At 40.6% G+C, this 26,555-nt stretch overlaps 1 protein-coding gene across 3 annotated transcripts in view; it reads left to right on the top strand.

Moving 5' to 3' along the window:
- tead1a (TEA domain family member 1a) overlaps positions 1 to 26,555 on the top strand; it is a 53,652-nt gene that overhangs the window by 6,731 nt on the left and 20,366 nt on the right. For all 3 annotated transcript variants that reach the window (XM_053506076.1, XM_053506078.1, XM_053506077.1), the window contains one exon: positions 14,014 to 14,266. In XM_053506076.1, the coding sequence (XP_053362051.1) occupies positions 14,065 to 14,266 (202 nt within the window). In that variant the 5' untranslated portion in view covers positions 14,014 to 14,064. The remainder of the gene's footprint in view (positions 1 to 14,013; positions 14,267 to 26,555) is intronic.

Raw genomic sequence — 26,555 nt, forward strand, 5'->3', positions numbered from 1 at the left:
GTGTGTGTGTGTGTGTGTGTGTGTGTGTGTGTGTGTGTGTGTGTGACATCAGCGTTAGTCAGAGTTAACGTCAAGTAGCAGAGCGAGATTTAATGTCTTTCCTCTCAATAGCGTTTTTTTTTTTTTATTTCTTTTTTTTTTTTTTTATCTTCTCCTCAGCCGGAGGTCTGTTTCCAGCTGAAAGGAAAAACCTCTGAGCTCGAGTTTCAAAGTGTGTTTGTGTGTGTGTGTTTGTGTGTGTGTGTGAGAGAGAGAGAGAGAGAGAGAGAGAGAGAGAGAGTCTGACTCAGTTCCCCAGACACAGTAAACCTCAGCCTTAGTGTTCCAGCTAACCGCCAGAGTAATCACACACTCAACGATTTCCTCTCTGAGCTCAACGCAGCCATGACACGGCCTTTGTGCTCTCGGCACAACTGTACACACACACACACACACACACCACACACACCACACACACACACTTCATTCACAAGCTCACGAATGAAAAGGCTGACACTCCCCACTAGGCTTTGTGTATGTTTACACGTATATATGCATACACACACACACACACACACACACATTTATATTTATATATATGTATAAATATTTTTATTTCTTTCTACATTGTAAAGGAATGCTAAAGGCAGCAAAAAAATGCATTAATCTCCTTTGAACAGTTAATGGTGAGATGTTTCTGCTACTTCTGCTCTGTAAAGAACTTGGATTGCGGGCATAATTTGTTCTGGCCGCATGCTTGTACATCAAAACACTCGTATATCAAAGCGAATTTCCCCATCAGAAATAACGGAATCTCTGATGATTCGTGACTGTTACCCAGATTATTGATGAGTTTTCAGGATGGGTGTAATATGATTTGAGTTTTGACCACCAACATCCAACCAATGAGGAGGAGTATGATGTAAGGAAGCACTTTTTCATTTGCACCATTTTTGTTTTGACAGTTTGACGGATAGAACAGAATATCTACAGTATATAGCATGGGGCGTGTCCAATGAAATTAGGTGATTTATACAAATTACACAAGATACACATATTACAACTTAACACAAATAACACAAATCAACTTTATACCCATATTGCACATTGAATGACGTATTACACTTTATTGCAGAACATAATTGTACCAGGTTGAGACGGATCTTTACTAATACTGATAGCTTTATTGAAGATGTGGAAATCTCATATCCAGTAGTTCCTCCAATGACGGGATCTTCTTTAACCTGACGGTTCATACTTTTATTGTTACTTTAGAATCTATCCATACCTCACATCCTTCCTTCCTCCTCAAACTTTCCATCCACCATCTTCCAGATACATGAGCTCTTGCACGCCTACGATTGGCCAGAGTCACAGGAAAGTAAGCGTATGCCCCTCCCACACAGACACCACAGCCAGATTTCTCCTTTTACTCCTCTGTTTGTTCGAACACTTTTTACAAGCCATGGAGCATGCTGCCGCTTCTGCTTCTCCGGAGGTCATGTTTATTTTTGCGCAGCGTCCCCTCCGCTTCCTGGAGGAGGAACTGTACGACGGAGCTACAGGCCGAGCAACAGTAACCCCCTCGCCCTGACTCGACAGAACGCGGGCACGGCGCTCGTGGGATACGCCGGCTTCACAATAGAGCGGAGGAAGTGGCTCTCCTTCGGGATTGTGTGTGTGTACAATGCCTAGGAAGTGCACTTTGTGTAGGGTCTCTGGCAGCGTAGCTCTCACACCGCACTCGCTGAAATGAAAGCGGCTGAATCAAGTCTGCGGGTGCTTCGCTCGGGAGAGCTGGAGCGCATTTCATTTGAAAGGAATGGAATGAGTGGTGTTTGGGGTTTAAGAGACGTCAGGAGGAGAGGAATGTGTAGATGGAGCCAGGAATTCCATTACGTTCCATGCTTTAGGAATGCACGGAACATGTGAGAGTTTTTTTTAAAAATCATTTGCCAGAAGAGACTTTTGAGAAGTTTTTGGTTTCAGTAAGCACAGTGTAACAGAGCTGATCCAGCATTTAAAAGTATCATTTCTAAAACTAGGGTTAGACCATACTGTACATCAAAATCAGAGGGCGAGTCGAACATTATCAGCACTCCAGTTATATTGAAACTAAAGCCGCACTGTCTTATCAGCGCTTTCTGTTCAAGCCTACTGGCTCCTTAGTCACTGCTGTCTACTAGTGATGGGTCGTTCATTCCTTTTGAACGACTCTTTAACATGACTCAGAAGAATGAGTCGTCTCTGAGAGTGATTTATTCTTTGGCTACTGGACGTGCATGCACAAAGCATCGCAAAACCTGCATAAGTTATGTGCAGTAAGACAGAAATGAGTAGTTACCTCTTGAGTCTTTTTGGTCCGTTTGGCACGTTTTGGTCCAAATCGTTCATTGTTATGACTCTTATTACACAGTAGGTCTAAATCGAGTAACTCGAATAATTCGATTACAAAAAATGATTGAGGCAAAATCTTCTGCCTCGAAGCGTCTTTTAATTAATTTTAAAAGCTTGCGTTATGTTTTTGCGCAATTATTTGTTTGGTGTGTCACAGCACAATTGTGCCTGAGCTGTAAGTTTAGAAACTTTTAGTTCTCAAATTAAAGTTGGACAACTTTTTGTGTTTTTGTATAATTATTTATTTTTCGTGTGTGCCTTAGTTATTTTTTTTTTTTTAGTTTTTGATGAATTTTTTTTTTAAATAAAAGCAAACCTTTGTTTCTCTTATATATTTTACATTGCTGTTAATTAAGCACAAGTACATTTTATCCGATTACTCGATTACTTGATTACATTTTTGGTAGAATACTTGATTACTAAAATATTCGATAGCTACAGCCCTATTACACAGGAAACCGAATTGAGCGGTTCTTCCTAATGAGTCTTCTAGTCCGAGTCATTCATTCTTTGGTCACATGACTCCCATAGACGCTATGCAGTGCAATAGATTCAAAAGAACGAACGAGTCGGACTAGAAGACTCATGAGAAGAACCGCTCAATTCGGTTTCCGGTGTAATGCACTGCATAGCGTCTATGGGAGTCACATGACAAAAGAACGAAAAATTGGGACAAGAAGATATGAGAGATGAGCTGCTCATTCTGATTATCATAATATGTTTTCAGCTGCATTGTAATATTTTTTTTATTACTGGAACTACAGTATAGCCAAAATTCAGGGTCAGGGGTAGCTCAGTGGTTAAGGCATTGGACTACGGTTCGGAAGATCCCAGGTTCAAACCCCACAACCACCAAGTTGCCACTGTTGGGCCCTTGAGCAAGGCCCTTAACCCTTAAATGCTCAGATGTGTAATGAAAAAAAAAAAGTAAGTCGCTCTGGATAAGAGCGTCTGACAAATGCCTAAATGTAAATGTAAATGTAAAATTTGTGATTGTAGATGTGTTGGGGGTCTGTTTATTGACATTGTAACAATTTATTTTCTAAGATTTTCAGTCACTTAAATGATCCAAACTTTGCATTATTACTGTGCGCGTGGTGTGAACATGTTACATCAGTTTGATTGTAACTGTGGAGCCAGCAAAAATGGAATGCCGTACTTGTGATTTGCAGTGTTTCAGTAATTAGTTTTTTGTGGATTGAGGCCATCTCCACACGTAGCCAGGTATTTTTAAAAACAGAAATTTTTCTAATGTTGTTGTTTTTGTTTTTTTTAATAATTCTGTCCACATGACCTATGTGTTAAAAATGTCTTTGTCCACATAAAAACTGTAAAGCCAATCAGAAGCCTAGACAAAACATCATTACCGGTTTCGCCATGTAGAAGTCCGATGGGGTCATGTCCAAAACCGCCATCGCTGTCCAGTAAGCAACATTAACACATCACTGGTTTATGTAAGTTGGCCATTGCACATAATATCCTCCTAAACAAAGCTGCCGTCAAATCAAGGAGACGGACACAAAGGGACATCATCGGCACACAAGGTGACGTCACAACAAGCCGAAATCGCGAGTTCTGGAAAATCTTCACTTTGGATGGAGTTTTCCAAAAGCTCAGTTTTTTAACGACCAGAACTGTTTTTGCATGTGGATGTGAAAGGCCAAAACCGCAGATAAAAATACACAGCTACGTGGCCTGAGGATGTGCCAGGTGCTGCAGCAACTCTAAGGAAGGGGAAAGTTTCCTAAAGAGAATCATTACTGGTGACGAGACACGGATTCATCACCACGAGCCTGAGAGTAAACGACAGAGTATAGAACGGAAACATCCTCCATCACCGACTGAGAAAAAGATCAAAAGTCAACCATCAGCTGGAAAATTCATCAGCGCTTAAAGTTTTCTGGGATTCTCGGGGGCCAGAAGTATTGGAACGCCATCAGGAAAAAGGTTCAACACTCAACAGTGCTCGTTACAGTGAGACGCTTATTGACGAGCTGAAGGCTAAACTTCAGAGGACTGTACTCTCTTGTGCTCCGTCCACAGTGAATGGAACAGATTAACAGTAGCTACAGTGACGATATCTTGCTACAATAGCACCTGGAAATGGGTGGGATATCATAAGCGGAAAGTGAACGTTTTCTCTTTGAAGCTAATGTTATGGGAACATAAAAATTGAAATAAAAGGAATAAATAAAATTAATGGAAATGTTAATGCGGGTTGCGATTAGAAAGATGTCAGAACACACACGTCATCAATGTTTTGGTGGTAAAACAGGGGACCTGCTCAGTAGTAGCCGCGTTGTCGTAATGATGTGGCTGATCGGTGTATGTACTGTATGTGTGCGCAAAAATAACTCCAATAAGTCCAAGGTCCGCCAGCAGAACATTCCAGACAGTTGAGGTTCGAATAGTAACTGTACTGACTCGTCTGTAAATTTTTCTAAAGAGTGCGTGCTTGTGGTGATTTATTTCTCTAACGTAGTTTTGACAGATAAAAGGAAATGGTGTCATGTAGGCAAATGCTGGCGAGACATTCGGAACAGAACGCCGCTCCGATGAAAAGCGAAAGCCTTTCTCTCAAAGCTTAAAAGGGATTTTTAGGTCATCCTTGATTAAATTTTGCTTCCTGATGGTCGTCTTATACTGAGACTAATAGCGCTGAGTGTGAGCGCGTCATGCCTGTGGTACCACTGCAGTAAATAATCGCCCATGCCATTCTGCCATCATTTACAGACAGACAAGGATTTATTTAAAATATTTTTTTAGACCGTTAGCTTTGTGATGTTTAATGCACTTTTTATTTGAGTAAAGCAGTGGTTAGCTCTGTCGTCTTGCACCTCCAGGGTCCGGGGTCGATTCCCGTCTCTGTGTGCATGGAGTTTGCATGTTCTCCCCGTGCTTGGTGGGTTTCCTCCAGGTACTCCGGTTTCTCCTACAGGCGTTCCCAAATTACCCGTAATGAGTGTGTGTGCCCTGCGATGGATTGGCACCCTGCCCAGGGTGTACCCTGCCTCATGCCCTAAGTCTCCCGGGATAGGCTCCAGGTCCCCGCGACCCTGAATACAGGATAAAGCGGTATAGAAGATGAGATGTATTTTGTTTTGGTTTGTTACTTCGATTTAGTTTACTGTTTTTATTTTATTTGCTTTAATTTACTGTAGCTTTTCTTTGTTGCTTTGTTGGTGAGATTTTATTTATTTATTTATTTATTTTTGTTTTTTACTGCGAGTAAAACTTTGATACTTTGGTTTTATCAGTTGACCTGTTTGTTAGTTTGTTTTATTTTATTTGCTAGTTGTTTAGTCATTTAGGTTAATTATTGTTTAATTATAAGTTTTAGTATTTTTTGTTTGTTATGCAATCAAGTTAAAAGTTGCTCTTGAGAACCTTAGTAAAAAAAAAAAAAGACCGGAGGCGATCGGACAGTTTAGCCGACTTTGGAGCTCTGTTTCTGCAGCTGAGGTTATGATGTTTCAGTCGATCTTTTCAAAGCCCACTTTGTGTCTAAATGTTCAGTCCATTTTCGAGGGCAGGAAATTATAAACACATTAATTTATTTTAAGTTTTTTTTTTTTAACTTGTAGTGCATTTTGTTAGCAATATTCAATATTTGTAGCAATGTTTTATGCTTGTAGTTTCATAGAGGAAAAAATGCACGTTGCTTAATCTTTTAATCCTTAAATTTTGGAACATTTCATGGACCATCATACAATTGAACCGTAAAGCGTTTCCGAGCTCTGTGTACACGAAGCCGCTGTCTGATCCCTCATGGCTGATTAAAGCCGCGGCAGCACGAGGTCACGCTGAAACCTGCGCTGTTTGTTTTTGTCTCGGTGGGATTTGCGCGAATAGAAGATTGCGGCTAACGCGTGGACGGAGAGCTCGGTCGCTCGATTATGACTTAATTTGGTAATGAAGTGAGATGGAGAGACTTCCTGCTCCCGCAGTCTGCCGAGCGCAGCACGGGGCCGATCCAGAAGGCTCGGGATGTTCTCCCGCTAATGCAGCGCAGCGCCAGTTAATCAAATATTCATGGCGAGGAGTGAAACGTTCCTAACAATGTACCGAGAACACGGCTAACAGGATTAACGTGTTTGTTTAAGACCAGGAGACGGCGGTGAGACATGTACAGTAATTACATTTGCATCTGTCTTTCCTTCCTCACTGATGAAACATGGATGTCTGAACACGCTGTGTGTAATGCAGCCTGTGTACTATGTAAATTCTCATTAAGCGGCAAAGAGAACGTGCGTGGATAATCTCACACACACACACACACACACACAACAAAAACAATATTCTCCCATTAAATTTTATTTAAATTTCTTCTGTATTGTTCAGCAAAATTGATGAAATAAACTGCATTAATATTTTTAGTTTTTTGTTTTTTGGATTGTTTTGAACAACAACAACAAAAAAAAATTCAAAATAGCTTCTTATTTTGTTTGTCCGCTAGTTTTTTGTCAGGTTGTTTAAGTTTGTACTTGTTATAATTTAATAGTGTAATTTGTTTCAGAATAAAAAAAAAAGTAATGTTTTTTTTATTTTTATTTTGCTAGTTAAAATTTTTGTTACTTAGATTGTTTGCTTATTTAAGTTTATTTATTTTGTTTGTAACTATAATTAATTTTAAGTCTTAGTTAAGTTGGTTTATTTAATTTAGTTTGAAAACCTATTGGTTTTTGTTTTTATTTGATTTAGTATAAGCTTTTTGTTTGCCAGAATCTTGAACTAATTTGTTTATTTCGCTTTAGGTAGTTAATTGTGGTTTTTTATTTAAAAAAAAATTGTTTGGTTTTGTTTGTAATTTTTTTTTTATAAGTTGCATTTAGTTTTTTTTTTGTTTGTTCGATTTTGTTAGTTAGTTTTCCTGACTTGAGTTCCTCCTCGAACAGAGTCAGTACCTGACGTTCTGTTCTGTCCGTGAGTTTAGTCCCATGATGCACTGGGAGCTTTATTAATGCAGGTTCATGTTAATTAAAACCCTGGGGAGCCTGCATCCACGACCACTTTCTAATTAGCCCAAGATCAGCCTTGAGGTTTTAGTATTCAGTAGAAAGTGTAGATGGCTGGCTACGATTTTAATATCAGCGTCGTCACTGCATTAGAATGAAACTTTACCGAGGACGTGATTTACTTTTTAAGAAGAAGTTTTGAACACAGACATGGATAGTTGTCATGTGCATTTGTCTGGTCTGATAACCAGTAAATGTTATACCCAGTAAGCCTGATACCCTGTAAAGTTCTTTAAGGTAAACACGCTGTGGCACTCGGACAGTGAGAAATGCTGACAGCGTAACCACGATCTCAACACACACTGCATAAATGCATATCATTACATTTAATTACAGCTGCCTGGCACCGTCCTGGCCTTAGGCTTCACACACAAATGCACGCGGCAGCAGCAGCAGCGGCCAGCGGGAGCAGAGCAGCTGCCCGGAGTGTCCACGCGCCTCCCTGTTTGGGCCGAATTGCCCTCGCTTGGCCAAAGAAATCATCTCCTGGAAGCTGAAGTGAAGTGCAAGTGCAGTACACTGCTGCATGACTAATCTCTGTCGTCCATCTGCTGCTCAGTACACCCTGTGCTCCCCAGCACACACACACACACACACACACCGAACCAGCACCCGGCTCCACGTCCTGGCTTCAGTCAGCAGCGGGAGAGCAGCCGAGTGTGTGCTCGACGCCTGAGCTCAGAATCATGCACACTTACTCGTTTGGACTCGTAACCAAACGGCGGGATTTGCTGTTGGACGGATTCAGCGGATTTCTCACGGTTCAGCGTGGCAGAGCGATTTGTTTGCAGGCAAATTGTTTGCTGGTTAAACAGACGGGAAAATCCGAGTTTCAGGTTTTAGACACAACAGTTCCACTCAGAAGGAGAGATATCGCGCTTGTTTTGGACCAGGTTTTGAAGAAGCATCATTGCATCAAGAAGATACTTACATGAGCGTTTAAAAAATAAAAATTCTACTTTTTCCACATCAAAGAAAAACCATGTAATCAAAATCATGTGATTAATGTTTAGATTTTTACTTATTTTTTATTTTATTCGCTCATTTTTCTGTTTTTTTTTCTCCTTGTTGTCTTTTTGTTTTCTTTCTTTTGAAGTGTGAACTGTGGTAAATTACAGGGTGTGAAGTGTATTTACAGCTGTCTCGTCTAGATTAAGCCATCATCGTAGGCCTCTCTTTAATCATCTCGCATCCACACCAGTTAAAAACACACCTCTTAGAGCAGCTGTTTAATTTCAGTCGCTTTACAGCTGTGTTTTCTCACAAAACATGTTTATTATATTAAGCCCTACAAGCACTCGTAGTCTCCTGTACTTTCCTTGTCAGACAGAGAGATCCTGTTCATCTCAGATCTACAGTCAAGGCTGGGCCTCTGATAAACCTCTCGTCTTAAATCGAAGGGCTTTTCGCCAACTTGAAAGGCCTGTTTTTGACCTGGATTAAAATCATATTGTGTAAATTAACACTAAGGCTTGAAACGTGCTTCGTGCTAGAACATGACGTTGATCACCTCCACTATCCAGGTATCGGATACGCACGAGGATGACGGCCGGACCAGGCGCTGTAATTAACGTTTCTGTACTTGCGTGATCCATCTTTCATGCCTGTGACTATGTCAGATCTTCTCTTTGCATCGCTAGAGGGGGGTTATATATGGTGGCCGAGATGTGAAAAGCGAAATAACGAAAAACAAAAACAAAATAACAAAATTGAACGAAAACTAAATAACAAAACAGAACGAAAACAAAATGACAAATTCGAAAACAAAATGAAAAATTTTGTAACAAAATGACAAATTCGAAAAAACTAAAATTTAAAAACAAAATAACAAATTCCAAAACAAAATGACAAAACTAAAAAACTAAATGAATTCTAAAGCAAAATAACTGAACTGAAAATGAAAAAACTAAACTGAAAACAATAACAAATTTAAAAACAAAATAATTTTTTTAACAAAATAACAAATTTGAAAACAAAATGAATTCAAAAACAAAATGACTAAACTGAAAAAAAAAAAAGACTAAACTGAAAACAAAATAAATTTGAAAGCCAAATAACATATCCAGAAACAAAATACGAAATCAGAAAAAACAACAACAATTCAGTCAAAGCGGACAAGGTAGGTAGGTATAGTTATTATGAATGTGAATTAAATTCTTATCGCTGATTGGATGAGACATCTGCCACTCGAGATCAGCGGTAAGAATTCCATTCGCAAACCCACACCTAAGTTTTTCGGTTTGACAGAATGTTTGTTTTCTGATTTGTTGTTTTGTTATTTGTTTTGCATTTCTCAGTCACCGTAGTTATACTTGCTTTGCCTAAAATATGCAGAAGATGCTTCCCTCGCATAGGGTAAAATATCGGGGTGCTCCTCAGCTTAAATTATGGATGATAGGACAAGTATACGGCAGTATGGCGATTATATAGTTATGCATGGTGTCTGACAGAAATGCCTTCTACATACACCCTTGGTAAATAATTTTGTCTAGTTTCACCACTAATGCCACTGGAACCACTTGAACTGCAGTTCTGTCCACCACTAACACTGTAACCAGTCATGCTTCCTCTGTGCCAGTGTAGCCAATCAGGTCTTGGCTCTGACTGGCTTGTGGACAAAGCCTATAATCTTCTAAATCTGCAAATAGTATGCAAGCAAGTATGTGAACCATGCTGCTTCAACCTTTAATACCACCGTAACCAATCACACTGTAGCTTTCACCATTAATGCCACCAATCAGACTCCAGCTTTCACCGTTAATGCCACTATAACCAACAGGACAGCATTGTTTTTCTCGCAGTACTACTGTAAGCCACCTGGCCATAGTTCTTTCATCCTAATATCACTTCCACTAACCTTCACTTCCAATGCAACAATCACCAATCACACTGCAGTGCCAGTCCCCAGTGATGATGTACCCTATACATATTCTTGCATTTGTGTGTCACATAAATTCAGTCACTTTTGCCTCACCTCTGCTTCAACTCAGATTCATCTTGTTGAATTATTGGCAGGATACATCTTGTATTATGAGTTAGTGTTTGGGCGCAACCATGACACATCCGATAATGCTGTATGTTAAACCAAAACACAGGGACACGGAGTCTGCCTCGTCTCCCAGGTGCACCTACTGATCTTCCACTGAAATAAACCTGATGACAATCACGGCGCACTTCATAATTCTGTCGCGCTCACACAGTCCCGATTGGGCATCGTGTGCGTCTTGTTGAATTCATTACGGGAGAAGCGTGATGACAGCAGAGCTCCTAGTTAACATTTCTACAGTTTATAAACACCCCGGAACGGCATGTTTGTAAGGCAAACTGGAAAGTTTTTCTGTTTGTCAAAACAACACTTTTTTTTCTTCTTCTTCTTTTTGTTTGACGCATCTGGATGATTCTTCTTCCACATCTGCTGGAAAACTCAACATCATGCTAAGGGTCCTGGCCAAAAGCCACAACACACACACACACACAGAGCGTTGTGCTGGAAGTGATTATCATCTGAGTTCATCTTCTAGTCAAGAAGATGATACACACTTCAGCTCAGCGGTTTGGAGCACACTCGTGTTTTCCTGCTTATTCCCAAGTTCGTACTGTACAGAAAGCAATAATTACAGCAAAGACAAATCAGGCACACACACACACACTTGTAGAACCACAGGAAACACACAGAGCTCTTCAAAAGGCTGCACCGTTTCCACTGGAATTCTTAGTGCCAGTAGTCAGCTATGAACTTTAGTGTCTTTTTTTTTTTTTATTTGTTAACGTCAGTATTCTTTTTAAAGAATGTGTCCAGACGTGGGAGAGTCTACGCTCTGGGATTGTGTACAGGTCCTTGGTACTTTCTGCTTGTCAGATCTGTTTATTCTTCCAGTTTGGCTCGTCATTTAGCTCGACGTTCTAAAGAGAAACATCTTTTCAAACAGGATGTGTGTAAATGTCAAGGTTTATCGCCATGTGGAATTCATACAGAACTTTCTCACTTAACAAAGCTGAGACACACGTTTGCTTTCAATCTCACAGTTGAATTTGGATTTGAATGAGAAAAATATGATGTTCGATTCTCGCTGAACAAATCGCACCAGGATTCTGTGCTGTACGTACTGTAATGCATGATCTAAATGACTGAAAGTGGTTTTTACTTGTTTATCCACAGTAAATGCTTCTCGTCACTGATATATATTTTTACAAGTCTTTAATATGTAGCAACTCCAGCATGCAGCAAGATTAAAAGTTCACTGACCTCTTGTACACTATACTTGTTTTCTTTCGAGTCAAACCGAGACTTGACATTTACAGAAGACTTTAAGCGCAGTACAGTGATGAGACTCTTAGCCACAGTAACACATTTGAAAACATTTTAAAGAAGACCGCTCCATTCCTAAAAGTGCCGATCCCGACCGAGGTGGCTCGGAGCCCACTGTAGTTGTTCCCACGAACATTCAGCAAGTGGGAAAGCTCGATCCTTGAAAATCGATGGATAACTTTCGACCAACTTGCAGAAGAAGCGCATCAGTCTGTGGGAACTGAAGACATAATCATTCACCAACAACAACAACAACAACTGCCCTCTGGATCAACCCTTGGTTTTATGTCAGGATTTATTATAAAGGATTTGATTTAACACACTAATTGTGGAATTTGCAGCTTTACTGTGTACACCGCCACTCCTCAATTAGCTCTAAGATTACGTTAAGATTTGCTCAGATGTATTGAAGATGAACAAAGGAGAACCAGGGCTTAGTTTCAGAAGGGTTGAAAGTTGAACGTGGATGAATACTTACTGTTGTTTCCACTGTTCAGCTGGGCGTTATCGTTATGACATACTTTAATTTCATTATTGTGCATCATAAACAGTTGCGCTCCAAGTATTGTCTTCTTCTGTTATTGTGGGGGGAGAAAAACATTATAACATCTAATGGTGGAACCTGCATGTCATGGAATCAGTGCATAAACTTTGCAACGGGTGTCAAAACTAACGGCTGAGTTACATGTATGTAGGTGGCTGAGCATTTACAGTGTACTCGTGCGCTGGTGTGTCTGCGTCCACCGCCAAACCAGTTTCTTCACCTTTTATGTTTTTGACATTTGGCAGACACCATTCAAAGGGACTTATGTTTTTATCTCATTATTGATCTGAGAGGTAAGGGCTTTGCTTAAGGGCCAACCAGTACCAACTTGGTGATGGGGGCGGGTTTGAACCTGGGACCTTCTACAGTCTCAGCAGTCTACCACCTTAACCATGCTGCTACCCCTCACCCTAACTCTCTGATAAGTTTTCATGTACTATTAACAATGCCGAGTGAAGCTAATCTGATCATGTTGGAGTTGGAGCTGACGGATTTTGAACAACAGTTACTTTAGCTAAAATTGCTGCAACACAGAAATTAGAGAAGACGTCTGAGACAGCGATCGTTCTAGGATACGACGTTTGACTCAATTAAGAAATGAAAGCGTAGAAAAAAAAGCTGCACCAATCACAGTTGTTGTGTTCTGCCTTGATGTGGTTTTGTAGTTACATTTCTGGGGCGATGCACATTGGGATTACGCCATAGGGTACGGCATAGGGTGCACGATCTAACCTAGATCATAGCGTAGACTTGCTAACTGCCATTTGGAATTGTACTTAACATGGCTGAATCCCCTGCGCAGTCCTGACTTATGGGGTCCCACAGGGGTCTGTCCTTGGACCCTTTCTTTTTTCTTTGTATTTGTTGTCGCTTGGCTATAGCCTAAGAAAACATGGCATCTCCTTTCACTGCTATGCAGATCAAAGTCAGGTTTATCTCCTGTTAAAACAGAAGAAGGGCTACTTTACTATTTTAATGATAAAAAGACGGAGGTTTTGGTATTTGGTCCCTGTGCCAGGGGTAGAGTTCCACCTCTGGATTTAGGAGCCTTGGAGCAGTATGTTAAACCCACAGCGTCAAATCCGGGTGTTATTTTTGCGCTGTGGTTCGGTCTAGTAATCTTTCAAGAACTAGAAAACAATAAAGTATGATAGAAACCTTGCAGTTAATGAGGGAAGCAAACAGTGTGCTAATCAAGGGTTGGAACATCATGGAACACCTCCAAGAGGCAGGACTAAAACAGAAACTGAGGAACCAATGAGGAACCTAAATCAGTACACATGATGCATGGTTTTGGACTTGGAAACCCAGTGCATTATCTGAAAATGTCATTTTAATTGCTAATTTCGTAGCCTTTACATTTTTAAAGCATTTCAGCTTTAACCCCATAGCCTCTCGCTCTTCCAAGTAAAAAAATTTACTTGCTAATAACATCAGAGTTTTTACATTGCAGTATTTGAGAGCCAAAAGTTGCTTTTATTATGATGAATCCAGACTCTGCATCCTGCTTCTTCCTTTTCTCCTTTTGTCTCACATACTTTGCTTTTCCATTAATACTCCATATTATTATATATTAATACTCCATATTATTATATATCATTTTAAATAATAATATAAAAACTCTTTTCTGTACATTTTAACTACTGATAGTTTTCATCTTTATCATTTTTTTTTTTTATTATTGATGATGAAATAACAGTTTTGACTGATAAATCTGTGCGTCATTTAATTAAAATTTTAATAATTTATTGATATGGTTCTTCTCTCAGGTTCGCGTGTCAGTCGTCGGCCAGACTCGGTTGCGGGTCCCAGACGCCTCGATGGACGCAGGCAGCTGGAGCGGCAGTGAGAGCGGAGGGGAGGATGTGGACAGGATGAGCGACACGAACGAAAAGCCCACCGACAACGACGCCGAGGGCGTGTGGAGCCCCGACATTGAGCAGAGCTTCCAGGAGGCGCTGGCCATCTACCCGCCCTGCGGCCGCCGCAAGATCATCCTCTCGGACGAAGGCAAGATGTACGGTGAGTCTCCGTCCGGTCTCCTTTTGCTGGATTTAGCTGCTTTCTGTTTTGGAGCTACAGTCGGGTAAGCCGAGGCACCTGATGATCAATTCATCATGTTGGATTTAAGGGAAAGAGAGGATGAGGGAGAGAGAAAAGCAAGTGATGGCAGAAATGGCTCTGGTGTTTCAGACGATATGATGTTGCGTAATATTCGGTTCTTTGATGCCAGTTACAATTTTGATTCAATATGTTACAATGTAATTTCAAGACTCAAAAGGGGAAATTGCTCATACTTGGTTACAATTGCTTACAGTTATTTACAGAAGGAAAGGAAAAGAGTAAGAAAAAAAAAAATATATATATATACCTTAGTCACACAAAAAGAAATTTTTTAGGGTCAATCACCTGTGACCCTTAAAAAAATGTATTATAAATAAGACATAAATTATGGAATAAAATAAAAATAAAATATAGAAAAACAATATAGATGATTTGGCTGTACAGTACAAATATGGGAAATATAGAAACTGTTGTGGAAATTGAAATAGAATTTAAATAGAAATGTCCGGGGAGTGTGCAAATATGCATCAAAGTAAATTCTAACAACCATAAATGTGCAAAAAGGTGCAAAAATGAAATAGAAATGTCCCGAGTATCCCAGGGTAACAGGTGCCAAGGCCACGCCTCCTGCACCAAGACTGACAGGTGGCAAGGCCACGCCTCTTACGCTGACAGATTATGGGAAGAAGAAAAGGGGAGAGAGGCAGACAGACAAAGTGTTGAAGAGAGTGAGAAAAACATGGAGAGAGAGAGAGATGGAGGGAGGATGCGAGAAAGAAAGTGAAAGTGAGGGGAGACGGAGTGCGAGGCTGCGAGAGAGCAAAAGTGAGGGTGAATGTGAAGGAGAGACGGACAGTGAGAGGGAGACTGGATGGAGGAGGAAAAGAACGAACAGAGAAGTAGTGATGGATGGAGAAAGTCAGGGGGAAGAGGGATAGATTGAAGAAAAAAAGAGTGCAGACGAGTGAGAGTGAAGGAAAGTAGGGGAGAGAGAGTGAGTGTGCAAGGGACGGAGAGAAGGAATACATAAAGGGAAAAGAGCAGGAGAGAGAGATGTGGTGATCTCTCTCTCTCTCTCTCTCTCTCTCTCCCTCTCTCCCTGTGGGACTCCTGATGGAGATTAGATCCCTTCTTTTTCCACACAACTGCATTCTTTAGCATATGAAAGGGAACCTGATGCCAGATCAGCACTGAGCCGATGCCTGCGTCTGCTCTCGAGTGGCCATGACTGTGTCTCGGTGAGCGGTGTGTTTGGAGCGTGTGCTGTCCCGGTGTGTGTGTGTGTGCGTGCTGTGTAAAGCGCGTGTGAACCATTAGTGAGGAGGAGCAGATGGTCGTACGACTCGCAGCAGCTGCGCTTCCTTCTCTCCTCCTCAGCTCCCACCCGGATGATGTCATGGAAAGAGGGAAAGCTGCTATTACCCCTGATATCTCTTTCCTCACACACACACACACACACACACACAACTGTATATTTGTATGAGTGTGTGTGTATACATTTACAATGTGTGTTCAAGTCAAACCAGGACTTTGGATTGTACAGAACAGACAGTTACGAGATTCAAAACGTCCTTTATTTCACTATATAATCTCCTGCTACACAAATGCACTTATCCCAGTGTTTCACTAGTGCTTGGACACCATCAAGGTCGAAAGTTTTTACAGTATGCCTGAGCCATGATTAATTCACGTCTGAAACGCCGGCCTCCCAGGAACTCCTTTAATGTTGGCCCAAACATGTGGAAATGGTTTCGAGCGAGGTCAGGACTGTACGGGGGATGTGGCGATAACTCCTAAAAGTTTTCCTAAGAGTTCCTAAAACGTGCAAGTGGTGTTGGTGAATGATTATGTCTTCAGTTCCCACAGACTGATGCGCTTCTTCTGCAAGTTGGTCGAAAGTGATCCATCGATTTTCAAGGCCACCTCGGTCGGGATCGGCACTTACGAATGGAGGGGTCTTCTTTAAAATGTTTTCAAATGAGAGTCTCGTCGCCGTACTGTGAGAAATGAGAAATTGATCAGAAAGTCTCGGTTTGACTTGTCCTATATATTTGACGTTTATGTGTTATGTTCTATTATTTGTTTCCTTCCTTTTTTTTCTTTCTTTCTTTCTCTCCATCTCGGTGATGCGATGTTGGAAGCTGCACACTTCTGCGGAACGCTGAGCAAAGAGCCTCGGCTTTACTCTGGAAAGTTTGTGGAAGTCTGGATTTTATCCTGGTCCGAGTTAAACCGTTGACAAATGATAGAAAATAACTCAGTGTGGAAAAGTCTCGACATTAAATGCGTCACCAAAACCTGGTCTGATCGGTGTGTAGTGTTGGAGGGATAAAGGCAGCACCTGATTGGCTGATGGAGTCTGGAGGGTCTATAGTTGGTGTAGTAGAGTCAGTTTTATTGTTTTTTTTTTATTTTTTTTATTTATTCCTCATTTCAGTTTCTCGATTAATTAAACAAAGATCTGTGTCCCAGTGTTCCCAGGACAGGCTTGAGCTACGGGCCGCTGATCAGAGAGGTCCGACTCTAGCCCTGTTCAGATCCTGAATCCAACCAAGTACGAGAACTGTTTATTTTATGTTGCAGGTAACGTTTTTTTTTTTTTTTTTTTGACGCGTCTTTAAAATATTCCATCCGAGTGCAGAAAACAGCTGCAGTGTAAGACAGCAGTTCACAGTTTATATCCCGGGGACTCACGGCTCTGAAAAGTTGCGTTTTTCATCTTCCAACACATCCGCTTTCGAGACGTCTGCTAATTATCAAGGCGTCTGTAAGTTGAAGCATGTGTTTTTGAACTGAAGAAACACATCCGAGGCAGCGGAGTCGGACGCCTGGAGCCTGAGAAAATCATGAACGTTTCGATCCGATGGTGACGAACAAAGGGGAACAAGTTTCCAAAATGTCCGGCTCTCTTCTCTTCTCATCTCTCTTCTCTCTTTTTTTTTTTTTTTTTAATACTACTTCTTATCTTAATCTGGGGATATCACAGTTCCCTTCAGCGCTGGGTCTTGGGCGAAGGCCCGGGTTTGTGTTTGTACTCCTCCACAGTGGAGCTCATGCTCATAAGTGCCCTTCCTTCCAGCGCGCATAATTAGCGACCATCGCTATAGCAACTGGCTCTCACTTCAAAACTGTGTGTAGGGTTTTTTTTTCGTTGTTGTTGTTGGTTATTTGTTTGGGGTTTTTTTTCTTCCCCATCATACCCTGCTGTAGTGAGGCTTCTCACTTATACCTGAGGGGTCGAGCTTGTCTCTCCGTGTACCTGATACGGCGTCAGGCCCAGAGTCATGCCAGCTCCAGACCCTCACAGCCTGTAACCTTAGCTAACCGCGAACGTCACTCACAAATGCAGAGTTCGTTCTTTCCGTCTTGCTTTTCTTTTCTCCTCATTCCGTGCCCTGCCTGCTGCTTTCCTCTATTCCTGTAACCCGCATGCAGCCTTTTGTCTTCGAGTCGGGAACGCGCGTCAAGAGGATTTTTCCGCCCACGTCGGGGGGGGGCAAGCGCATTTCTTTTTGTCGACTTTACTATCGGAAACTAGCGCCGTCTTGTTTTCCTGAGTGATTAACCCGGGCAGAGAGAGCACATGCTTTAATTAGATTTGACAGTCTCCTACTGAGGCCGATAAAGGACTGATTTAATCTTCCAATCAATAAACTGAACCGCCCTCAAAGGAGCCTCAACCGGGCCACGACAGATCCTGTTTAAAAAAAAAAAAAGGATTGCAGAATGCGAGTCGGGGATCAGCTGGACTGTGCGTTCAGTTTTATTGGGTGGAACTAAAGCATAATGGAGATTTTAGTCAATGATCAGGTTACAGTCATACTAAAGAAACATGCGTTCTCTTCTATTATAACAGCCGTTTGTTTATTCTGTACAAGGCTAGCCCGTGATGAAATTTTTGCTCAATGAAGATGTAAAACTAAATGACGTTTACAGAAAACTTACAGGAGCGCCCCTAGCGCCTTAGACTCTTAAGCACGAAAAAAAACATAGAAACAGCGCAAACATTTTAAACAAGGCGGTAATGACGATCACGTCCCGAGAACTTTCAGCGAGTGGCACATCTGATCCTCGAAAACAACGGATAACTCATCGCCAAATTTCTGAAGAAAGAGACGCATCTGTCCGTGTGAACTGTACACGGAATCGTGACACTAGCACCACTCGCGGGTTACAGGAACTCGGCTGGGCGTTATCGCCACCCCCCCCCCCCCGTACATTCCTGACCTCACTCCAAGCCATTTCAACAGGTTTGGGTTTCTAAAGGAGTTCCTGGGAGGCCAGGGTTTCAGACATGAAGCAGGCAGTCTGATCATGCACTAGTGAAACACTGTTATACTGTAAGTGCATTAGCGTACTGTAGCAGTGGATTATATGGAGAAGTAAAGGCAGTTTTTTTAAGTCCTGCTTTGATTTGAACACCCCTGTACCTTTACTATACCTCTTGGAGGACGGAAATGAGTCAGGACATCAAAACAATTATTTTTCGAAAAAAGTCTATTTTTTAATAATTACAAAGAAATGAGATCCAGGACAGGGTGTGTAAAGAAAAAAGGGTGTGTTTAAAAAAAAAAAAAAACAGTTCATCCAGATGTTTTGACCTGACCCTATGAAATACTCTGAAGATGAGTAAGGGCGTTTTTACATTAGGGACCCCGTATCGTTTCTGAGAACACTTGACCCTAAGGTCAGGATCCATGTCCGAGCGTGCAGGAAGAGGTGGAGTCGAGCACGGTGCAGGGTACGAATCAGATAAGGAAGCAAGTCGTACCAGAAAGCAGATGTAGACCTCTGTCATCAGTGCCGTCTGTCAGCTCTGGAATCTCTGTGTGCGCGTAGCAGGCGCTGATCTCATCTTCTGACCTACATAGACATGGCAGAAAAAGCAGCAAGGTACGCGAGAGCACTGCTTTAGGCAGTTGTTTCAATCAATCGTGCTTTGTGTGAAGGTGTCCTAAGACTTAATGGCGGTGATCAATTCTAAATGTATGGATAAGAGTCCCTGAGGTCAGAGGCGAGCGATGTTTCACTTCAGAACGTGAGCGACACGTCGTTTCAGCGAGCCGGAGAGTTCCATCAATATTCATTGTTAAATCTCGCGAACCAGAGCATCTTCGAATCGATGAGCAAGAAATATTTTGAGAAACTAGGACAGTGTAGCTGTCGAGAGTTGTGTGTGTGTGTGTGCGTGTGTATGAATGTCGGGCTTAACGTTCTGTATTATGTGGTTGGGAATAAACCTGAGCCTCGTCAGAGGGTGAGCAGGTTCACACAGGGCGTGGACAAGAAAGGGAGTTCTGGCTGATTGTCTCGAGTGGATAGACGAAGCCTCTAACTGTGATCAAGCATGGACCAATCCTGGATTTATAAGTTAACCCGTCTGTTAATGTGCTTCTAAATCACTAGAAACAAAAATCTTGCGTCTCCAGAGAGGCTGGTACAGTGGACACGATGCATGATGGGTGCATCGCTTCATGTGCTTCAGGCTGAAAGTTCAAGTGACTTTCCATCGCTCCAAATTCAATCTTTATGTTTCCCAACAAGCACTGAAGCATTTTTTTTCTGATCAGTTTCATTAAAAAGTGGTTTTCTTATGGACGCCCAGAATGGAAATGCTCTTACTTTCATCATTAAACATGGCCATTTTTTTCATCTATTAAACATAGATTTTTAATGTAATTTTTATTTTTTTAGGATTGTTTTTGGTTTTATTATATTTTGTTCCCCTGATCATCATTTCACACTTTACGTTTCAGAAACACATCGATATTTTTTCCATGACGGTGGAATACAACTTCTGATGTAGTCGTTTAGGCGATAAGAAGCTCCTCACTGCGTCAGTTCGGGTTAAAAGGATTGTTGCAGCTGAAACTCATCAATTAAACACAGCGGCAATTATCTAATTAAAAGCTCTTACGTGTCCACTTATTTAAACCCGAATGGTGGTCAGGCTGTGTATGATTTTATTCTTTATAGTTTTTTTTTTCAATACAAAATGACTTCTTTCCATTTTAAATATAAAGTAAGAGAAATAACAGACTTTTTATGTATGCTTTGTGAAGACAGGGTAAATAGAGCATTTTAAGATTAAGTTATTTTCCTCTGGCAGGAAAAATGCACCAGGCCCTTTTTCCCTTCTTCTTTTTGAAGTGCTGAATTAAAGCGGGAGTCTCACTGGGCAGGACAGAATGGGAGAAAGTGCTTTCTAGAATGCGTGCTGAATTGCTTTTTGATGAGGGCCGTATTGTGCCCCAGAGACCGCCGTTTCTCTAAAGTTGAAGAAGTCTTCACTTTTCACAAAGGCCTCCGAAGCCATCACTGCAGACCCTATGTACTGTATATTCAATATATTTGTGTTCTTATATATGCCTGGCTTTTGATTCTTTTGTGTTATAGAAAATGGGGTCAGGTGGGGGGTGAGAGTTTTTTTTCGTGGATCCTTTTTTCTTTCTTTCTTCTTCTTCTTTTTTTTTTTAAACTCTCCAAGACATATTCTCTGAATCTGGATGTCCTGTAAATGTCAGGTTTCTTATAGAGGAAGAACTTACAGAGTGCTGGGTTTGTCCAGACTCTCTTGTGTCTTTTTATTTTGCTATTCTTTCATTTATTTTATTTATTTATTTACTATTTATTTATTTATTTATTTAAAATAACAGTTGTTCATTTTAGGTCACTTCTGCCAGCTGTTTTTAAAGGACAGAGATATTGAAAACAAATAACCTATGGAAATTTACTTTATTTATTGATTTTAGATAGCAGTTTTATATCGAAGTAAAGATTCTAGGGCTGATATATTGACAATATAATATTGTTATTGTGATAAATTTAGAGACATCATGGATGTATTCATATCGTATAAAAAAATTTGTCGATAGGCTAGATACAGTTGATTTAATTGTCAAATTTAAATACAATATTTACCCAGAAAGAAAACATTTTTTTCTTTCCTTTTAATGTTATATCAGTATATAAAAAATAAAATTAATATATTATTAATATTATACACTTTTTTATTATTTCTTTATTTCTTTGCAATTTATTTATTGTAAAAATAGTTTTACAATAAATCAAACTCCACAAGTGCTAAATTGAATTTATTATTCATATATATATATTTTTTATTTAGGTAACTTTTATAAATTTTAGCAATAAAATAATATTAACAAAATATATATTAAAAATATGTTTAAATTTAAAAAGGACACTAATGATAAGCAATATGACACTTCTGTAAAATTTTTTATAAATTTCTAAGATTCTAAATCACTATTATGTTATATAACTTTAAAACAAATGCAACAAATCACAACAATTTTGGCTGACTTCAGTACCAGGTGAAAGCGACAATTCTCTAGTAACGACTTTGTGATTAAAGAACTTTACTAGCTTTTGTTAACATTGTAGAAAATTTGCGCTAAAAAACAGGCTCGTGGAAGCACTTACTTTTTCAGAGTGAGCCGTGAAGATATGTTCGATGTTCTAGCATGCTTCATTTGCATTAGCGTCTTTATGTTCTGCAGGTGTCTCAGGAGCCTTGCGTTACCCCATGCTGTCCTCCTGTTGGAGCAATAAAATCACTAGAGATGGGAAGAAGAGTTATATACAGTGTGTATATATATATATAAAATGGGCAGTGACTGTTTTGTGTGCCAATTCTTAGAAATATTGTTTATTTATCTATACGTTTGCATTTAAATTTAAGGTGCTGAAATGCTGCAATTCCTCTATAATCCTACAGGTGGTGCTCTCTAAACTATTCACACACACAAAATGGCAACCATACATATAATATCGTGATACTTATAAAACTGTAATACGGATCGAATCGACACCTTGATATGGTATCGATTGTCCCCTGGTCAACCCGTCCCTAACATTCACACATTGCCATCTCAACTCGTGGTTTTTACAGTGTTGGATTTCGGTAAAGTCGACTCTGGTAGAGACCAATATTTCTCGTGGGTTGTGCTACATCTTTCTGAGGATTTGATCTCTCATGGGAAAACTAAGATCAGTTTCCGTGACTGATTCTTCAGAAGTGTGTTGTTGTTGTTGTTGTTTGATTGTTTGTTGGAAGAACAAAGTGCGAGTGTTGCAAGACAACTGCTGACTTTCGAAAGCACGCGTCTATCTGTGGGTCTGATCAGCAGTACAGTAATAACAGAAGGCCGGGGTGATCAGATGCGAGACTGCTCCCCTCCTCTTCACGCCCACCAGCAGCTGGATGTGGACGTCTGCGTTGCGGGCTGCTGACTGAACTCGAAACTAATATCTGAAACTTCTCTGTCTTTATTACGTGTCGATGACTCGCAAATGGCCGACTCTCAGTTCGGCCTCTATTCCATTTAACAGCCCTGTTTTCTTTCATTTTAGGCACAGTGGTCAAATAACAGGACCACACACACACACACACAAAGCGTTTTCTCTGCTCTGGATCCAGATTTACAGCACCTTTCCCTCCAGACAGAGACATAAAAGATGGAGGACGTACCCCAATAACCATAATTTTTCGTATCTTTTTTAATCTTAGCACTTTGTGGTTCACATAGTTCCTGATACCAGGGGCTTTTAGGTTTTATGCCCTCCTCCTTAAATAGGGTTCATGCCCTCGGGTCTTGTAATGTTCACCCTTCAGTCTTTCATTATAATCTCTTTTTAGAAGCTTTACAGCCATACCTCCGCGAAAACACACACAATCGGCACAGAGTCGTCCTCGGGTTTTCCAGCGTGCTGGTGTGATCTTTCCACCGAGAGTGCCATCTAAGGACACACACACACACACACACACACACGCACAGGAAGTGAACCTAATCAATCTTGTTCAAGAACCTGACTGACCATGCGTGGACTTTCCTGCATGGTGAAGTTGATATCGTCATATGGTGACTCATACAAGTTTCCACATAAGACAACGATATGCAACTTCAGCATCTTTTTTTTTTTTTTTTTTTAGATAAGCAGAGCAGTTAATGAGCGGGTTGCCCCCTAAGTGGGTGGTTATATATTATTCTAGCTATCAGCTATCTGGCTGTATATTATTACATTGTCTTGGCTACTGTTTAATCAAATTTCCAGGAAACAAAACATGGGATTATTTTTTTGCGTGTTTTTGTTTTTCACAATCGTCCACCGATGCATTAGAGTTTTTTTCTGTTTCTCTCTGAGGCAGGGGCGTTGAACTCACATTCTCTCCAGACTAGATCAGCATGTTTGTGAAACCATAATCTAACATGTTATATCTCACTCTCTCTCACTCACTTTCTATAGCACTTAACCTGTATACGGAGGCCGGGAGCCTATCCCAGGGGACTCAGGGACTTAGGTGGGGTACACCTTGGACAGGGTGTTGATTAACCACGTGGCTCAAGCGCACACACACTCGCACACTTGGAAATGCCAGTTAGTCTAATCTGCATGTCTTTAGACTGTGGGAAGAAACCGGAGAATCTTGAGGAAACCCACCAAGCACACACAGACCTGAAGGCGGGAATCGAACTCAGACCCTGGAGGTTTAAACCCACAGTGCTATTAGTCCGTGAACAATTATAATAAAAGGTAAAGAACCCTTGAAAGGTTTGAATCCCGACACTGCTACCGTGAACTTGGTCATGATCTCTAGGTGGGAGGGACATACTGTACTCTCCCCCCCTGTCAATCACAACACCAGCCAATCGTGGGTCTCTGCGATCTCCTTATGTGGAAGTGTGATTGGAGGAGAGCTGGCTGGTGGGTTGGGATTGGTCGAGATTAAATTAGGGGAAAATTACCCATTGTGGAGGAAACTGGTGCTTTACTGGTGGAGGCTGTTGTGGTCCAGTACCTAGGTGGCATGACTATTAAAACTAGTCTCTGCCCCTCACCATAACTAGCCTGATTGATGATTTATTTTGTTTTTTTCTCCTGGTGTTAACATTGTCCAGATTTAAAGTTCTAAAAATCTGCCTTTATTCTTCAGATATACATCACTGCACAGTGAAATTCTTTATTCTTCACTTATCCCAGCTTATTGTTAGTAGAAGTGATGGGAAGTTTAAATCATTTCAGTTTATCAAGATGAATAAATCTTTTTTTGGAGTCATTTAGTTCATTTCGTTCTTTTGATCTGAAATAAAATAAAATATTACATTTTTAATAAACAGACCCCCAACACGTCTACATACACAAATTTTGGCTATAGTTCCAGTAATATAAATATTACAAAGCAGCTAAGGACATATTATAATAAACAGAAAGAGTAGCTCACCTCTCATATCTTCTGGTCTGAATCTTTCGTTCTTTTGAATCTATTGCACTGCATAGTGTCTATGGCTGTCACGTGACAAAAAGGACAAACGTCTAGGACTTGAAGACTCATTGAGAAGAAGCGTTCAATTCTGTTTCCTGTGTACTGCACTGCATAGCGTCTCTGGGAGTCACGTGACAAAAGAACAAACGATTCGGACCAAAAGACTTAAAGGTAACTACTTAATTCTGTTTCCTGTACATAACCTACGGAGATCTTGCGATGCTTTGTGCAAAAAGAACGATTTACTCCCTGAGACTACTCGTTCTTCTGAGTCACGTGTAAGATTTGTTTAAAAAGAACGAATCGTTCACAAACGACCCATCACTATTTTAGTAGCCTGGGGTCAGAGCGCAGGGTCATCCATTATATAATAGCCTCGGAAAATACTACAATTCTCTAACGTGTCTGCGTAAAATGCGGAAGTTTCGAACATTGTGGGATTTTTTGGATTTCGCTGGATCACCGAGGACTTTTCCGTCACGCTTTCGTGCCATCTGGCTGATTATGGTGGCCGGCGGACGGAGGGGAGTCATCATGTTACTGGCTCCAGCACTCACAAAGGACAGCTGCTTAGCACTAATCAGATGCAAGAGTGTGTGTGTGTGTGTGTGTGTGTGTGTGTGTAAAAGGGCTTTATCTGGCAGTCCTCGCCCCTCAGTCCCGCTCGGAGGGAAACACCTGCAGTGGGAGTGGAGATGTTCGCAGGGCGATTGTTCACACCACCATCTGCTTTTAGATCGTGACCTTTTACTTTTAAAACCATGTGGCATTTCAAACTTTCTCTCGCTTGGGACCATTTGCACGGCTCATCAACAGGTAGATGTTATCAGTGTGTCCTCAGGCTAGGATTTGCCAACTGCACATCACGTTTTAATCTGACCACGTCAAAGTCTTTCTGATGGTAATGCAGGAGATGCGAGTTTAAAGCCGCACAATTAATTGTGAATTCCGATGCGATTGTGGAGATCGTGACTGCGTTGATTAAGACTTATAAGAGGTTTGTGAGCGGTAATTAGGAAAATGCATAGAGGCCAAAGTTAATGAGGGGAGTAAAGTTTTTAAACGGAGGAATAAAACGAGGAAATTATCTGCGGTTTGTGTGTGTAAATGAAGCGAAGTGGAATTACACAGTCATGTCCCTTTAGTAGGGCGGAAAATATAATATCCGCTGTTCAGAACTAAAGACGGAATGGAGTCATGAATCACCACAAGCACATGTTGTATTTCATACCTGATTTGTAGCTGTTAGGTTTTTTTCTTCTTCTTTTTTTTTTATTGTTTCATTTTTTTTCAGATTACTAAAACTTTTATTAGTTGTTAGTTCATTAGAAAGATCACGTCCTGCTATGATGAAGCACAATCGGGTTTTTATTATTATCCAATAATAATTGTAGTAATAATAATAATAGGCTAAACTAAATCAAAATGCATAATTTAAACTCTTTTCCCAGAACAGCAGTCTGAACCGATCCAGCCGGATTGGAATGAATTTTCAATTGATATTGAGGTGTGTGTGTGTGTGTGTGTGTTAAAGCTTGATAATTAGTTCAGTAGGTAAATACAGTACAGTAAGTTCCCTACATATGAACGGTCAAGTTACGAACCTTTGCATTCGTCTGTGCATATTCAGTCGTGAAAGTTAGATCATATGTTCTGCGTACATTAATCTGCAAGTGCAGTACAATCCCACGATGTTCGGAAGCAAGCGTAAAAGCAGCTGCAATGAAGCTGGTACTTCTAAGAAGCGCCGAGAAATAATGATGGAGGAAAAAGTGAAAATAATTGAGAGAATGTAGCGAGGTTAAAAAAAAGACTTGTTCTTTTAACATGAATCGACCCGATTTTAAAGAACAAGGACAAGATCATGGTTTTATCCTGTGTTTAGTCAATTGTGTTAGAATCCTAGTACCTGGAGAAATATTTGTTCATTTGTTGAAATTGTTCATATGTTGGGGACTTGCA

The sequence above is a fragment of the Clarias gariepinus genome, chromosome 10 (genome assembly GCF_024256425.1).
Source record: "Clarias gariepinus isolate MV-2021 ecotype Netherlands chromosome 10, CGAR_prim_01v2, whole genome shotgun sequence".
Lineage (NCBI taxonomy): Eukaryota > Metazoa > Chordata > Actinopteri > Siluriformes > Clariidae > Clarias > Clarias gariepinus.